Source organism: Patiria miniata, unplaced genomic scaffold (genome assembly GCF_015706575.1).
Source record: "Patiria miniata isolate m_02_andy unplaced genomic scaffold, ASM1570657v1 HiC_scaffold_30, whole genome shotgun sequence".
Taxonomy (NCBI): Eukaryota; Metazoa; Echinodermata; class Asteroidea; order Valvatida; family Asterinidae; genus Patiria; species Patiria miniata.
Genome location: NW_024037070.1, coordinates 3,898,019 through 3,914,941, shown reverse-complemented (window position 1 = coordinate 3,914,941; position 16,923 = coordinate 3,898,019). Strand labels below are relative to the sequence as shown.

Sequence of the window (16,923 nt, the reverse complement as noted above, 5' to 3'; positions counted from 1 at the left end):
ACCTGCGATACATTTTAATACAGTTTTAATACATTTTAAATACAGAGGCCATTGTTTGATTTTGTTTAGTCACCAAGCCCGGAGCATGAACACGGTTTGACTTCATAAGCGCAGCAGTTGTCCACGTGCAGTCTCATGGTCGTATAAATGACACGCTAAAACGATACGCGAAATGAGACTCCACTACAGTTTGTTTTACATTGGTTTTATCCGCGTATCGTGCGGCCCGATCGTAACCCGCGCATCAAGTCTTAGAAGGTGCGTGAAAATTGCCACGCCTTTTGAACGATTGTTCTTCCTCAAACCGTCGGATCACTGTCCATTTTTCACCGATAGTATGCATTTTAAAATATTTGCCGGGGGGGGGGGGGGCGTGCGCCCCCTGCGCCCCCCGCTGGATCCGCCAATGAATGATTGATTTAAATCTCCTGCACAATGGCAAAACACAAAATTACATGAATAAATACAACCAAAACAAAAGTCAGAAAAGGAAAGCACAAAGAGCAAATAATTTTTTTCGGATGTTTCTTCAAGTGGTTCTATTTCTGGTGACCAATGATCTTATACAAACGTTAATCTCAAAATAATAATAATAATAATAATCAGCATTTAAGAACGCTCTTATTAGTAAACTATCACAACGCTTACAGTATTATTATTATTACCCCTGATCATTGGGCCAATTAAACATTCCAAATACCATCTCAGCTCCCTGGAGAGTATACAGCTCGATGCTGCCTGTTAGGCGCAAGCAAGCTAATTCAATCAAATAACCATCTCTGCCCTCACAGGTACCCATTTACTCCTGGGTGGAGAGAAGCAATGAGTGACAAAGTGCCTTGCTCAAGGGCACATGCACCATGATCCCGGCTGGACTCGAACCCACAACACCCAGCTTTACCCGCAGACCACAAATCCAGTGCCCTTAACCACGAGGCCACAGCACTCTACACTCTTATACAAACGTTCATCTCAAAAGCACAATTAAAATTTCATAAATGTGCAGGGTGGATAAAAAAAAACCACGAAACCGAGATATTATTGCTAATTGGAACAGAAGTAGGGCACAAAAATGTGAATCAAAGGAAGCCATCCTCTGTTAGGGTTGAATCTCCTCTTTAAAATGATCATGTCCTTACATTCACGGTTGACTGAGCAGTGACCAATTTTATGAAAGGGTCTATTTAGAAAATTGCGCCACTTTTCATGGTGAATTCTCTTTTTCCCCCCACCTGCCTTGATTGGCAACCATAGCCTTTCTCTCTGACAAATGTGACACATGACGCCACAAAAACCACATTTGAAAAGTGGCGCAATTCTCTGAATAGCCTAGACCCTTTTATAAAATTGGTCACTGCTCAGTCAACCGTGAATGTAATGACATGATCAGGGTGTCATTGGAGGATATCTCTCCTAACAGAGGATATCTCCCGTTGATTCACATAAGCCCTACTTCTTTTCCAATTAGCAATAATATTTCGGTTTCGGGTTTTTATCCAGCCTGTACAGAGGCATAACCGCACAAATTGACCAGAAATTATAAGAAGCCTTTTTCGATAAAGGTTTTAAAAAAAAATATAAAAAAATTCATAAAACAAACTTTTATATTATGAATATGTCTTGCCTATGCCAATTTCTTGCCTTATTATGCCTGACAAACGCCCGGCATAGTAAAATACCACCACCAAAATCTCTCAATTGTTATCAATGCATGCAAATACATACAATTACTATGAAAACAATGATCTGACGAAAAATGTCTTCATCGTAATTATTGTCAGTTTGGTTTGAGAAGTTACCACACAGTGCCATTTTAAAACACATACAACTAATTTTAAGAGTTTTTTTCGACGACTGAGTAAAATGCGGCTAAATGCACATTATGTACTAGATCCAACAAAATCAAAGTCTACCAAAAGGGCACGACCAAAGAACTATGGCGTTATTAATAGAATGAGTAGATATAGACACACTTATAGACTTTATCTGTAACATTGTTGTGCAGTTAAATAAACAAAGTACGTAAATCTTATCTGTTCTCATGCCAATTGCAATTATTAGAGTAATGCTATATTCCAATTTACTTCACTATTGAGAAGGGAATTGCGTTTTTAGAAACATACACATAGTGTACTTCTGAGCAAAATGTCAATTTATACACTTGATTACCTTTCACTATTAAGACATAATGCATTTAACACTTGTAATCATTAAGCTAATTGCTACCGCTTCAAAATCCATTTTCCCGCACTTTTACGCTCGGGTGCTTAATTCGTTGGAGACCATTCTATTGAATATATTTAACTTAAGTTATTAACTTGGTATTTAAACGACTAAAAGACGATATGCACGGCTCTCATAATTTTGGGTCATTGCGAGGACACAGTATCTTGTAATTAATTTTAAAAATCTTAATGACCGGTCCGTCTTTAAAAGAAATGACATATTGATGTATATTTTCCTTTTATTTAATTGTTAAAAACATTATTCGTTCTGTTGAGCCACGTTAATTTCTTAGAAATACATAATTTTTCTGTGTTCAACATTTTCAATTTGACTGTCAGCGGACCTCGGCCCGCGCTGATGACATGGCTGCCAATAATTGGCCTACCAATCCGGGCACGCTGTCAATTCTATCATGGAGGCCCCCTTCAATGGCGAGAGCATTGTGCTCCCCATTGTTCAAAACTGTCACGGAACAATATCTCTGCACAATGCGTAGCCCAATGCTTTCGCCATCAACTGGGGTCTTCGTATTGGCCTACAGTGACCACGTGCTCAAATTCGTAAATTAATCTCGACTTTGATGTCTCTTGTACCAAAAGATTCCCAAAAAATTATGTATCATTGATAGAGAGCTAGATACTAGTCTGGCTACATCTTCCTTCAAGTTCTAAAGTCCGTAGACCTCTTGGAGAAAATTGTATACGCAACCATTTTCTAGCCGAGTTTCTCTGTTTGCAGGATTTGACTACCTTTCAGCTGACCTTTGCCCGCACTGCTCATACACGGCTGCCTATATCTCCAATTTAAGGTAGCCTAACCTTATTGAAAAAAAAATCATTAAGAAATTCTTGATACTTATACATAGATAAACAGCAAGTTAACCACAGTACTTACTATACAGTAATTCAATACTATATTAATTCCAATTGTAAGGTTTATTTATAAAATTACATGTATATCTCCCGTTATTCTAAGAACATACACCAAGAGCATAAGACATCATCATGCACCAAATTACAAATATTGGCATTGCAAAGCGCTATGTACAAGATTCAAAATCAAATAATTTGACGTTTAAACCTATTTTACCAGCTTCGACCAAGAAACCTTTCTTCATTCATCATTTTTACAAGAAAAGGTTATCGCTATCACTGAGGTTTTCAGTTTAAAGTGTCACTATCACCCAATCACTAGTGAGGCATGTAATTAAGTAAGTCCCATGGGCGTCGCCAGGATTTTTTTCTAGAGGGGGGCAAAGCACACCCCCCCCCCCAAAAAAAAATCCCTGCACTTTTCCAGCACATTCTCGATTGATCATTTTCGAGGGTGGGCAGGGACGTTTGGCCCCCCCCCTCACCCATTTAATTAACAGCAATATGACTTCGCGCCTCTTTTTCTTTCTTTTTCCTCCTTTTTTGGTTGCCTTTGGGGGGGGGGGGGGTGTGGCAAGCACCCCCCTTGCGACGCCCATAGTTAGTCCAGTTGATATACAGTCAACAATCCTCGCACGAAACCCTATAGCCCCTTGTTTTATATCATTTTACCACACAATTTTGTCATACTACGACTAACACTTACAAAGAATAAACTAAAATTGTATTGTAATTGAAATTACTTTTTTGTTTACACTTGAGCCATGTCGACTCACTTGTTTGTTTTGTTTTCTAAAATTGCAGAGTGAATTAAATCAACCGTCTGTCAAAACAATCCAGTAAATGTACTTCATGAAATTTTATATCATAATTCCATTTATCTTAGTTCTTTGCATAGCTTTTCTAAGTTTATTTAATCCCACCAGTGGCCTTGGTCTCTTAATGTTCAGTTCCAACAAAGTTTACACTCACGAATCGGAATCGAATCGTATGTCAGTAACAACATTATCTGTCGTGATTGGAAAACAGCAATCGCCGATTTCAGAATTGAAGTCAGATTTGAACGACTAATTCAAGTTCATATATTTAGATTTCAATAACGAATTAACACCAAATTCCCAAGCTTTAAGCTTTGTTGATGAAATATGCACATTATTACCATAATAATTAATCATTATAATAATTGATGATGGTCTCTTCCTCTCTCTGTTGTCCAACTCCCCAATGGGCCATGTGCACCCTGTGGATGGCAAGCAGAGAAACAATAGAACATTTTTTTGGAATTTTTTTATGTCACCACCAGGCCATTATTACGGAATGCGAATAAAGTACATTACATATATTTTAAAAAATTCCAAGCAAACAAAGAAATGTCATAATTAAAGTCTTGCAAACTCACCCCATGCAGACGAAGAGTGTAAACAGATGTATGGCTTAATAATCATTTATATTTCGATTTCAAAAGATATTTACTAATTTAAAGTTGATTGTCTTTCATGTATTTCTTTTTCATTTATCATAAAAAGTGTCAAGTAGGTTTACCTCCTCTAAAGCTTTTTAGAATTCTCTGAGGTCATAGTTTTCCATGAAGGCCTCTTCAGAATATGCTGAATATCTAGCCCCGTCCATCTCCGAGGCAAGGGCATTGCCACTAACAAGACGGTGACCTGTTCCTCCAATCGCCGCCTTGCACTCGGGGCAGGTACTTTCCACAGTCGCCCCGCCACAGTCTCCAATGGTATAACAATGACCATTAGGACACTTGTACCAGTGACCCTTTGAAAACCCCATGGCTTTCACAATCATGACTCGCTCGGTCTCTGATATTCCGAGCCCGGTGCACTCTCTTCTTAGTTTCTCCAGCAACGTCTTGACAGTCTTCACACTGTTCTCCTCAAGAGGTTTACCGCTGAGAAGCAGGTCTTCAACGATCTGTACGCTCGCTTTGTTACTGTTACTGGCCGCGGCCTGGACCTTTGCCTTGATGAAGAAGAAACTAAAGCACATTGAGAGGCGCTGTACCTCACGGCTGCAGTCGTCAAGTTCTTGCGTGCTGAGGTACATGCGAGGTTTCAGCAACCACTTCTCTAATTCCAAGAGGTTCTTCCTATGCACCTCTATCTTTCTGATGTACTGGGGAACATCTCGCGCAACGTCTGTGGCCTTCTTCTTCGCTTTGGCCATGTCCTTAAGGAGTAGCAACTGATTTTCGATGGTTGTTAATTCAGCTAGACCCATTGGACGGCTAATTCGATCGGCAAAAGTGTCTAAGTCGACATCCGTCGCTACCGAATAAAGCATGGTTCGGACTTGGACCTTTTTCGCGGCAATTTCCCGTTTGGTACCAAATATACGCTCCTTCACCAGCTCAATATCTGCCAAAGTCTCATTGATTATGTTACCGTAGCGAAGATTCCGTCTGATTGGTGTGTTGCATCTTGGGCACGCCTTCAACTGAATTGACTTCTGCTCCTCATTTTTCATTTCCATCCACTGATCAAATTTTCCTACTTCAAACACGTGACCACAGTCTTCAAGTTGGACAAACCGGGCATCTGGCTCATCTTCGTCTCCAAACAGTATCTCTGTCACTTCATCTCTGTGACATACACGACATTTGTCAGGACAAGGTTCTCCACACAAGCCAATACATGGATGACCACACCCAAGCCTACTCGGACAAGGTCTGTTACACGGCGGTCTGTCACAAGCTTCGCTGCATTTCTTACTGCATCGGTAGTGAGGGCATCGCCATGCACAAGGCTCTTGACAGAGGGCACATGGATCCCCACAGCGATTCGGACACTTGCTGTGGACACAACGGTTCTTACACTTCTCAGCGCAAGGAGGACACTCACGTGTACACAATGCAGTACACTGATGACTACAAACTAAGGTGCGGTTGCACTTCTGCTGGCACTGTACATGCAGCCGGCCTCTCTTACAAGCCCCACAGGAACCTTGACACTGATGAGAACATTCCAACTCAACTCCACACTTCTTTGGACATTTCTCTGGGCCGTCACTGCACTTGACCTGCACAGCGTGTCCACAAGGCCAGTCACTGCGAAAGGCTGTTTCCAGACAGATTTCAGTACAGGGCTCCTCCCCGCATTTTCGACGGCACCTGTGACCACAGGGGAGCTTTTTCATGCACTGCTCCAAACATGTGGCCGAGTCTGGATTCTGGTAGCATGGGATTTTCTTTTGATGCCGGCATGGCAGAGTCTTGTCAACTTTTTCTTTGCACCTGTCGCATTTTTGAAAGCAGAGCAGTTTACACCTGTGCCCGCAACGGAGGACCTTCTCACACTTCTTCAGACACTTGTACTCTTTATGCTCAGAGTCAGTTGGATGGCAAAGCATGCCACAGCTGTGGCCACAATCGAGTCTGAACGCACAGGCCAAGCTGCACCCGCCCTCGGGCACATTGAGGAAATCTTTTGACGTGCTGACCCTTGTGATAGTTTTGGGATGATTGTGGCAAACCAAACTCAAATATCGCCCCAACAAACCTCTCCCGCGCATCTCTTGTACAATGTTCTTCCACAGTGAATCTCCATGCGCCAACCCTTGGAAATTCCCAATGCAAAAGAAACCATGTCGCGCCCTGGACAGGGCCACACACATCCGATTTGACACCTTCAAGAACCCAATGTTACCTTCTTGATTACTACGGACCAGAGACAACAGGATGATGTCATTTTCCTCCCCTTGGAAATTGTCGACAGCACATACGCGAACACCGTTGAAGAAAGACCTGGGCATGCAACGCTTAAAATTGAAGAGTTGACCCACGTAGGTCGTGAGGATTGTGATCTGTGTGGGCTGGTACTGACCTTGCTGTATCAGATACTTGCACAGTGCCACCAGGACCTCTGCCTCGTGGGTATTGGATTTGCTACGAGAGTCATCAACCTCTTCCTCCTCAATATCGTGATCGAGGAAGAATACATCTGAACTAATTCCGGCTATCTTCGGATAAGATCGGACACTCTCGTGGTTCTTCAAGTCTGGATAGAAGTGGTTCCTCATGATTGTTGAAATCTCTGGACGCATGCGATGTTGCTGGACCAGAGACTGACAAGGCACGCCATTTTTTATCATCCGCTCAAAGAGGGAGATGTTAAGATCGAAGTCTTTAGCTAAGCGGTAGACAGTGGGGTTTGGTCTCAGTTGCTGGTGATCCCCAATGAGTATAAGATGCTGGCACTCGGCACTCAATGTGGTGACGATGTGAGATTCAAGAACCTCTGCTGCCTCCTCTACAACCACAATTTTAGGACCAACACGTTGCAATACATTGCGATGCTTCGCAGCACCTGTTGTTGTCATACCGATCACGCTAGCCCGACGCAGTATGGAAAGATCCTCCTCAACACGAACCTCCTTCAGTTCCTGTGATAGGGCCTCGTACTTTTCTTGCACGATCTCCATTCGTCTCCGTTCATTCTTGCTATACTCGCTGACCCAGTAACGGTACAGCTTCCAACGACTGTTGATGTCTCCAATTGCCCAAACGTTCTTCACTCTCCCAGCGTCTCTTTCTGTCATTTTCTCAGATTTTCTAAGGTTGTGCAAGAGCATTTTTCTCATTCGCTTCTTTTGATGTGATTGCATCTGCCATCCCTCTTGTTCAGGCTGTGCTGCAACCAAACTGTCGATATCCAAGACAAGGTGGTTTTCTTGAGGATCTTCATCAAAGAGAAACATGTCATCCTCCTTGTCATCAAGAATACGCTGCTCTGCTATCGCATCTGCCTCCTCAGCAACAGCAAACTCTTCATCTTCCTCCTGATCATCTTCTTCTGGCTCGTCATCTTGTCCCATGAATGCAGCGATACCAACTTCCTGGCCCGTTGCTACACGAAAGGTTCCTGAAAGTCCCAACCATTCAAGTATGTAAGATGTCGGCCTGTTATAGCCTGTTTCACGAAAGATTACCGTGAGGGTTGCATAGTGTTCTTTTGTCATGAATGGCTGCAGAAAGTCCTCATTGATGATGCCCTTCATGCTTTTTTCGACTTTCCTCTGGGAGACCTCCATGCATTGACGCAGGGAGTACATTTCTCTCAAGATGTTGCTAGTTCGGATATGAACTGCGCGCTGAACATCCCGTTTACGCCGCTGTTCTCTCTTCAGAAAGTTAAGGTTTTTGTCCTTCATATCCTCGCTGTTGCTCCTGCCACCGACACGAACAATGTTCTGATTGAAATTCATGATCCCCTCGAGGAATTGATCTAGGGCGTGGTTGGTGTAACAAACCACCAAGATGGGGTTTGGTTCGTCATCTTCTTTCCACACTTCTCTATTGTGAAGGAGAGCTTGCACAATCTTCAGACCTATGTAGGTTTTGCCTGTACCTGGTGGTCCCTGTATGACGGCTAATTCTTGCGTCAGTGCAGCATGAACGGCTTTAAGCTGCGACTCGTCTAGATGCAAAGTTTCAGCTCGGGGCCAACTAGATGGAGTCAAGACTTGTACTGCGCTGGCCTTTGTGCTGAGCCTCCTAAGGTCACGTAGAACTTTACCCTCATCATCCTTGTCACCTTCTTCCTCTGTGTGCGTCAGCGAAGACAGGTCATAGGTAGAAAACCTATTACGGCGAAGATACTGAGGGGGCTTCACATCACTTGAGACCTCGATGATGTAACGCTGTAGGGGTAGACTGTTGTCATTGACTTCCTGCAGGCCTTGCAAAACATGACGGTAGGCCTCGAAGTAAGCGGACGACTCTGCCATTATAAAACAATCCGAGGAGTCTATTTCTGAGACGCGTGCCATATCCTGAAACCGCAAATCCACTAATCCTTCCTCCAGCTCCTCTGGCTTTCGGTTCGCAACAGTTGCAAATATAACTGACTGGAAGTTGTCCTTGGACAAACAAACCAGGGATCCAAAAGTGAGTCGCTTTGTTGCTTGCCATCTAACCTTCCTGAGCTTGGAGATGTCGAAGCTCACGCGGTGTGTGATCCCTTCATTGGTGCAGATGGGAAAATGCACCCCAACATCATGGTAGATGCGAATATCTCTCAATTTGCGCTTCATATTGGTTTGTGCAAGGGACACGTGATACTCTGCGATGCCAAGTTTCAATGGTTCCAAGAAATCTTGTCTCAGAAGGCGGAACTGGACATCGAGGTAATGGTTGAGGTCTCGATACCTCCCATGCACCACATTGGGTCTAAGGTAATTGTCAGCATTCGTGGTGATTTCAGCAACATCCGGGAATATGGGAATTTCTCTGAAGTCGTTTGGTGGTGGTGCTTCCTGGTCCGTTCTCTGTCGCTGGCTTCTGTGCGCCTTTTCTTTTTCTCTCTGCTGACAGCAAAGAAGCAGCTGGCTCAATAGAACCTTGGTTTCACTCTCCAGTGGGTAACCCTTTGTCTCTAAAGTCCTAGCAACAGAGTCAATGAGCGTGAGGACAACGTGGACATCCTTCATGGTGTTCTGGACTTTCTGGATGAGCGTCTGCATCAGCTTCAAGATTGAGCCAATCAGATCAGGGACCTTCATCAAATACCTGTCGTCAAACTCGGTCGTCATGCTGTTGATGTGCTGACTAAGATTCCTGCTGAGGAAGTCTGTGTCGACGATCGCATTCAAGACCCGGACCACAGACTGAGGGGAGTCTTCGCAGTCACAGACCCTGTCCATGACTTGAATGAGAAGCACCATCATGTCGCGCCTGATCTCACGCTCACGCAGCAGACTCTCCAAACCTTTCCCGAAGGAGGTAAGTTCTTGGACTACCTCAGCAGGGCACTTCTCCTCATCCAGCAAAGACTGTAACATTCTGTACCCAGGCTGCCTGATGGGGCGTTCCCTTTGGGTGCGGGGCCTTGCTCCTTGACCATCTTGAAAACCTTCTTGGTCTCTGTGATCTTGGTGATTAGGACCAACATTTCTATAAAACAAAATAAAGTTCAGAAAAAAAGTTAGTCTGACTGTTTAACAGTATGAAAGTCAAAATCTAATTTTTCTCGATGACACACTGACCTGAAGTGACCACGTCCTTGACCACGCCCTTGTCCTCGTCCTTGACCACGCCCCCAGCCATACCCACCACCACGCTCCTGGCCACGCTGATTGCCAAATCTTCCTGGATTTCCTTGATCCCTTGGTTGGTCGTTTTCCTGCCGACGCCTCCCATCCGCTGCTCCTCCCTGGTTGGCACCATGCCCCCTGACTCGGAATGGATTTGCATCCATTGCAGAATCTGCAGTCAAATTAAAGAAGGCAATTTGTGCAATTAGGCAATTTTATGTGTGCGTGATATCAAAGGACGATGGTGAGAGTACAATATGGGTTTTTGATATGTAATCTGACCTCACAATGTGTGATACAAACAGACCGATTTATAAAGCCTTTTTATGTATTGACCAATCACAGCTGTGGTTAAGGACAAATAAAGGGAAATAAGAGAGATTATATGGTGCTGATGGAGAAGACAATAATGAATGACGATAGCAATTTGTTAATAGAAACTTTCGCCGAGTGCATGTATGCAGATCATAGTATTCACAAATTGTTTTTCCTTCATCGCAATTTACACTATACAAGGTGTCCCAAACATAACTGAACCCTCAGTGCTCTCTTTTTTTTTTTACAGCTTTTAAAAAATTCTTTTCAAATATCTATACATATTTAGAGATGCTAGTCCATTAGCTTTGCAACAACGAACAACTCTTTCCAATTGGGTAAATATTTATTGATTATGGCCAATTACAATCGCTGCTTTTTCATTTCATCTACCACGAATGATATTTGCATCTAAGAAGGCTGCCAAGCCTGAGTAGAGGGCAGAGACAGAGCAGCACGTTAAACATCTAAGAAGTTACCAGGCAGACTTTGTCAGGACTACTATTAGTTCTAAAAGGATAAATGAACATTGTTGGAAAAAGATGAAAAATAAATAAAAAAGAATCAAATAGAGAAAGAAAGATTGACACATCAGAGAAAGTAAAACTATCCTCATCCCAAATTCATTACATTCCTAACAAATGATAATTGCATGAGACGCGTGGACAGATTAAAATATCCGCACTAATTTGGAATTTGCCATGACTCAAAAAATACTTAACCAATTGGAATTTTTGAAAATGTTTGAATTGTTGAAAAGCTAATGAACTAAATTATCTAAATATGTATCGATATTGGTATGTTTTTTTTAAAGCTGTGAAAAGAGGGCGCTTTGAGGGTTTGGTTTTTGGTCACCAAGATTGAGTAGGAAAAAAAGTCGCTTTTTTCTAATACTGGCCCCAATTGACCATCGCACTTGTTTGCAATCGATTACACACCTTTGAACGGGTACAAGCCAGCTAGACTGGTTCCCTGACCTTACAATTCCCCAATGTATGTAAACTGCTCTGTTTCTTCTTATATGGAGTCATGGAACCAGACTACAGGAAAATGATTGTTTTTCTTGGTTTTTATAGCATTTTCGAACCCAAAACCTCAAAAAAGTCAGTGTAACTATATTTGCTATATATTTCCAACCCTCAATTCCATCCATTTCTGAAAATTACAGCAAAAGCAAATGATGTATTATATTCCCTTTAAGTCTCGTATTACAGGATTTGATATTTCTGAATTACAAAATGTACACAATTAAAAAAGAATTCCCCATGCCAGGCCTTTAAAAAAACCTGAAGCCGAGTTCTAATAAGAGCGAAGGTTTGGAAAACACCTACACAAATACTTGAACTTTGGACAAGGGCGTGGGTTGAGCGGAGCTCGTTTGAAGGGTACAGTAATAATTGTGAACACTCATGGTGATCAACTCTGAAAATGGATAGGAATTAATGTTTAACATCAGGTTAACTCAGGTCATTTTGGGGGGGGGGGTGGAGGCTCGATGTGCTTCCTTTACGTTACGGCAGAAATTCATATCAGCTGTGTTTAAAGGTAGATACATCATTTGTCATTTGTGCATTTTTTATTCGTTTGTAGCAACAAACGTGCTCAAAATCTAAAGAAGGGTAATTAACAACTAACCTGATGAAGTTTTGGCTCAGTTAATGCTGTATATTCCGAGAAAACAATGTTCTAGGATCTCGATTTCAATTCGAAAGTTGCCGAGTCATGTTTTAAATTTCGCCCGAAATCAGCGTATGGGACACGTCATTCTCATTCAGCCGATTGCAGCCATGTCACGCACCGAAGCGACGAATTATAGCAACCGCCGCACGCGCGTGTGCCTCGCGTCAACACGGCACCCGTTCATGGCTTTGCCAAATTGAAAACAAACTACTAAACAGAAATTTCCAAAAATGCATCTTTAGACGCATCTTAGGAAACGACCTTCTTTTATTGTTTTCTTCAAAATGAAAGTTTGTCAGAAACAATCATTTCACAGGGAGTTTAGTGCTATTACTACCTTTAAAACAAGTAAGCTTTTCAACAATAATGTTATCAGTAACTTTTTGGATAGCTGCAAATGGTGTACTCTACAATAGTAAAACAAAATAAAAACCATTAGAATTTAGATGTAATGTTATCAAATCCAGTACGAGTCGTAGGGATTCAATTTGGAGTCGGGAATTTCTACCAACCTGACACATTATAGAGAAGCCGATCAAACTGTATAATTGATGTTATTACGACAGGCTAACGAGTGCAGACGAAAAGTTTGTGATTATATACAAGCCCGAATTCTACCTCGCCATAAAGTGTTCTTTTAAGAAAAATGAAAAAAAAAAATTAAAAAAAATTGACCATTAAAATTGGACCAGAAAATGGAGTCCACGAATAAAGACTGCACGATTAGTAGAAAGTCCTGGGTACAATTTGACCTGAAATTCGGATCACACTTCTCATACCTGACACTTCTTTGGATCATTTTTCGGTTCAACTTGACCCAAAAAACATTGCCTCAGTGTAATTTTGACACAGAAAGGTGTTATTAAAAAAAATTATTTGATTTTCTGGATCAAAATAACTTATTTTGATCCAGAAAATTATTTGGTGATACTGGCCCGGGGCTATTTAGACTGCGGAATGTTTGTCAATAATTTATAGTGACTACGGAATTCTGAACCCAGAATACAACTTTCTGAACTATTTCCGCATACCATCAAGGTAGGCAAACAAAGGGCGGATCCAGAACACAACTTCTTTTTTGGGAGGGGGACAAAAAACAATGGGTCCCCCAAAAAAATTGGGTACAAAAAAATTACGGCAAAGGGTTCGGGACCGGTGAAGGGCCCCAAAAAATTGTTGGATTTTAGATGCTCTATGGTGCAATCTGAGACAATTTCTGACAAAATGTAACATTTTTTTGGAAGAAAAGATGGTGGTGTTCGCAGCGCCTGCCTTTATTGCGACGTCGCTTAAAAAAAACAAAATAAAAACTAGAGGTTGAAGGAACAACCACACGGTGTTGGGCCATGGATTACCGCAAACTTTGCCACACACATCGCTCTAACATTTGATGACGTCACCTGTAAAACTGATGTACAGTGCTGCCTAGACAGACACTCGGATAGTTGAAAGCAAGTTCGCATCTTCTGCCAATTTCAATTAATAAGACACTTCCGGTTTTGACCGGAAGGAAGGGTCACGTGATTTTGCACTTAAAACCAAAAATGAAGACCCTGCAATATTTTATCGATTGCCATAAAAACAAAATCAAATCTGTAGCAGTTGATATTATATTGACTTTCAAAAATTAAATATGGAACTATTTATTTGCTTGTAATATGACACTTGATGACGTCATTGTGACGTCATTGCCAGAAATCTCCAGAGCTATATTTACTCTGCTATATATAGCCACATCTTGATTATATCTCTCACGGTTGATTTTTTAGCAATTGTTTAAGGTTTAAAGGTCTTTTCTTTATAACTACCGGTCTGATGACGTCATTCATTTTTTTCGCGCACAGGTCTTTTCTGCATTAAGTTCTTCATGTATGTTAAGTTTGAAGCGATTACCGCAAATTTCGCCACATACATCAAGTGATACTGCGTTTTCGACGTTTTTAAAACTGCCCCTAGAGGGCGCTCTAACATTTAATGACGTCACCTGTAATATGTTTGTACAGTACTGCCTATAGGCAGACACTCACATCGTTGAAAGCAAGTTCGCATCTTCTGCCAATTTCAAATAATAAGGCACTTCCAGTTTCGACCGGAAAGAAGGGTCACGTGATTTTGCACTTATTACCAAAAATGAAGACCCTGCAATATTGTATCGATTTACATTAAGAACAAATCAAATCTGTGGCAGTTGATTTTTATATATTGATTTTCAAAGATTAAATCTAGAAATCTTTGATTGCTTGTAATATGACACTTGATCACGTCATTGTAACGTCATTACCAGAAACCTCAAGAGCTATATTTCTGTGTTGTATACAGCCAAATCTTGATTATATCTATCACGGTATATTTTCTAGCAATTTTTTTTAAAGGTTTTTAAAGGTCTTTTTATTGTAACTTCCGGTCTGATGACGTAATCAATTTTTTTTCGCGCACAGGTATTGTCTGCATTATGGTCATCATTTACATTAATTTTGAAGCGATTACCGCAAACTTCGCCACAGACATCAAGTGAAAATGCGTTTTTGGAGTTTTTTAACCTGCCGCTAGAGGGCGCTCCAACACTTCATGGCATCACCATTATTTTTTTTGAAAGGTCAATCCAGGCAGACACTTAAATCGTTAAAAGCAAGTTCATATCTTTTTCCACTTTTAAATTATTAGGCACTTCCGGTTTCGACCGGAAGGAAGGGCCACATGATTTTACGCGCACAGGATAAAATGAAGATCATGTATAACCATGTCGATTCCCGCAAATTTCAGGTTCCAGTCTCTCACGGTTGATTTTATATGGAATTTCAAAGATTAAATTTATTAAACTTTCAAGTGACGTCACGTGACCCATGATGACGTCATGATGACGTAATTGCAAAAAAACCACATCTGTGGTGGATTAGGCATTCATGTATTGACAAATGAAGTTCATATATGTTTCCATTTTTCCAAACAGTTCTGGAGGATTTGCTGATAAATATGCTGAGAACAAAAACAGTAAATTCTTACAAAACCAAACGGTGTTTGGCTCAAGGCCCAACACCTAAAAATGGGCTCGTTTTTTTTGGGGGGGAGGGGGGGGGTATGGCCCCCGTTGCCCCCCCCCCCCCGATTCGCCCTTAAGACCAACAAGGTCACGATCAACGCCGGAGTGAGAAATTCCTTCCGTGAAATACTCCCATGCATTTTACTTACTGAGCACCTCAACATGAACGCTCATTCCTTCATAACAGTTTTTCAATAATTTGACCTTAAAGTGCTCCATCATCCAATCCGTACTATCAAGACAAACTGCGTTAGGGCAGTTATATAGTGTCGGCCATACATTTTGGACAACTCAACAGGATGCATAATAACAGTTATCATCATTAAGTGAATTTTAATTCTGATAAACCTTACAAAATATCTTAAAAAGAAATTATTCATCCAACTATTCTGGTTTATTTTTTACTGTATTAGAAATCGGCTCGAAGCCACCATGGTGGCGGACGTACTCAAACTGAGTTTCGTGTATTTTATTAATATTATTTTCCGTTAGCTGAATTGTTAAACATTGTTAGAAATAAACAATATTTTAATAAAATACAAATTAAAGGCTCCAAAATGATATGGTACATGTTTCATTTGTGGCATTAGGAATTTTGCTTTTGGCATTGAGGTTTGTAAATCCGTGGAATTGCCCGTTAGTCAAATAATTTCCACAAATTTACCATTAATTTAGCCTAAATAGGAATCCATAAAGAAAAGTACAAAAGATGGGAAGGTTATCAAAGTCTTCAGAATAAAATAGAGGACAAACAAAATAATTCTAAAGGCTTTTAGATGAACCTTTTTTTAACCGAAGAGATCAACAATTTAGGATCCAGGCTATATAGCCTTTGGTCAAGTCCCACGCGTTTATCCGGACACGTGACACACCCCGGATGCGGCGAAGCCACTACACTGGTCTTTTTTCGTGCCAGAATCTTGTGCATTACGTGTCCGGGTAGAATCACACGCGCGCCTTGACTAGTGACTAAAGGCTTGATCCTCAGGGTTGCAGGTCCGTGCAGAGGAAACTTGTGCAATAAAAAGATCAGACTGATTGGGGAATGTCCACAAATGAGGGGGGGGGGGCTAGGGGGGGGGGGGCTGTAGCAAATTTTGTCTAGCCCCCCCCCCCCCAAAAATAAATTCCGTAAAAAAAAATTGCATAAGCAAAAAGAAGGATTGTGATGTACATGCGAACGGTCTCCGCTAAAGAAAAAGTCGTGACAAGGGCGCATTAGTAAATATAGTGTGAATGATTTTATGATTTTATTGGCGCTCCCCATTGAAAATATAATCGTCAATCGATCCCCATCGGTCCCTTACTGCATCATTGCATGCCCCCATATAAAACCGGCACCTGCATCTGCACCGTCGCGGCCCCAACTATGTGGACCAAACCCAGCTCTTCTATCACGACACAGCGTATACTAGCATCTATTTAGAGAGAGACTTCCAAAAAAATGTTTCAGGCTAATGCAGTCTGGCTAGATTAGTGAGCAACGGTCTTCCGATTTTTCTTTTTCGCACCACCGATTTTACAACCTTAACCTACCTTGATGTGACGCACGGTCCTCGGCTGCCCACTTTGCTAGGTAAACCGTTTGAAATATCCAATTGAACGAAACCTCCTCTCGGAAAACAGCACAAAATCTCACCGACGAGAAAATTTCTCAGGAATTTGACTCATTTCGTTGCTGACACAACCGCCCATGGTCGCTGTGTAAGTCTGACTGTACGTGTGTGCTGACACTTAATACAT

At 41.6% G+C, this 16,923-nt stretch overlaps 1 protein-coding gene across 1 annotated transcript; it reads right to left on the bottom strand.

Annotated features, from left to right (window-relative positions):
- Nucleotides 1-3,142: 3,142 nt before the first annotated feature.
- Nucleotides 3,143-16,923, bottom strand: LOC119739400 (NFX1-type zinc finger-containing protein 1-like). The gene is made up of 4 exons (XM_038214343.1): nucleotides 16,717-16,923; nucleotides 10,098-10,317; nucleotides 4,641-10,005; nucleotides 3,143-4,338 (listed from the first exon to the last, which is right to left on the bottom strand). Exons 2-3 carry the CDS (start codon nucleotides 10,307-10,309, stop codon nucleotides 4,656-4,658), a joined length of 5,562 nt encoding a protein of 1,853 aa, XP_038070271.1. The 5' UTR covers nucleotides 10,310-10,317; nucleotides 16,717-16,923; the 3' UTR covers nucleotides 3,143-4,338; nucleotides 4,641-4,655.

What these genes read in the sequence shown, in the direction of transcription:
- LOC119739400 (XM_038214343.1), bottom strand. Translation starts at nt 10,309, where the DNA reads ATGGATGCAAATCCATTCCGAGTCAGGGGGCATGGTGCCAACCAGGGA. An exon ending in CAAGGACGTGGTCACTTCAG is followed by an intron (nt 10,006 to 10,097) that starts GTCAGTGTGTCA and finishes TTTGTTTTATAG; the next exon opens with AAATGTTGGTCCTAATCACC.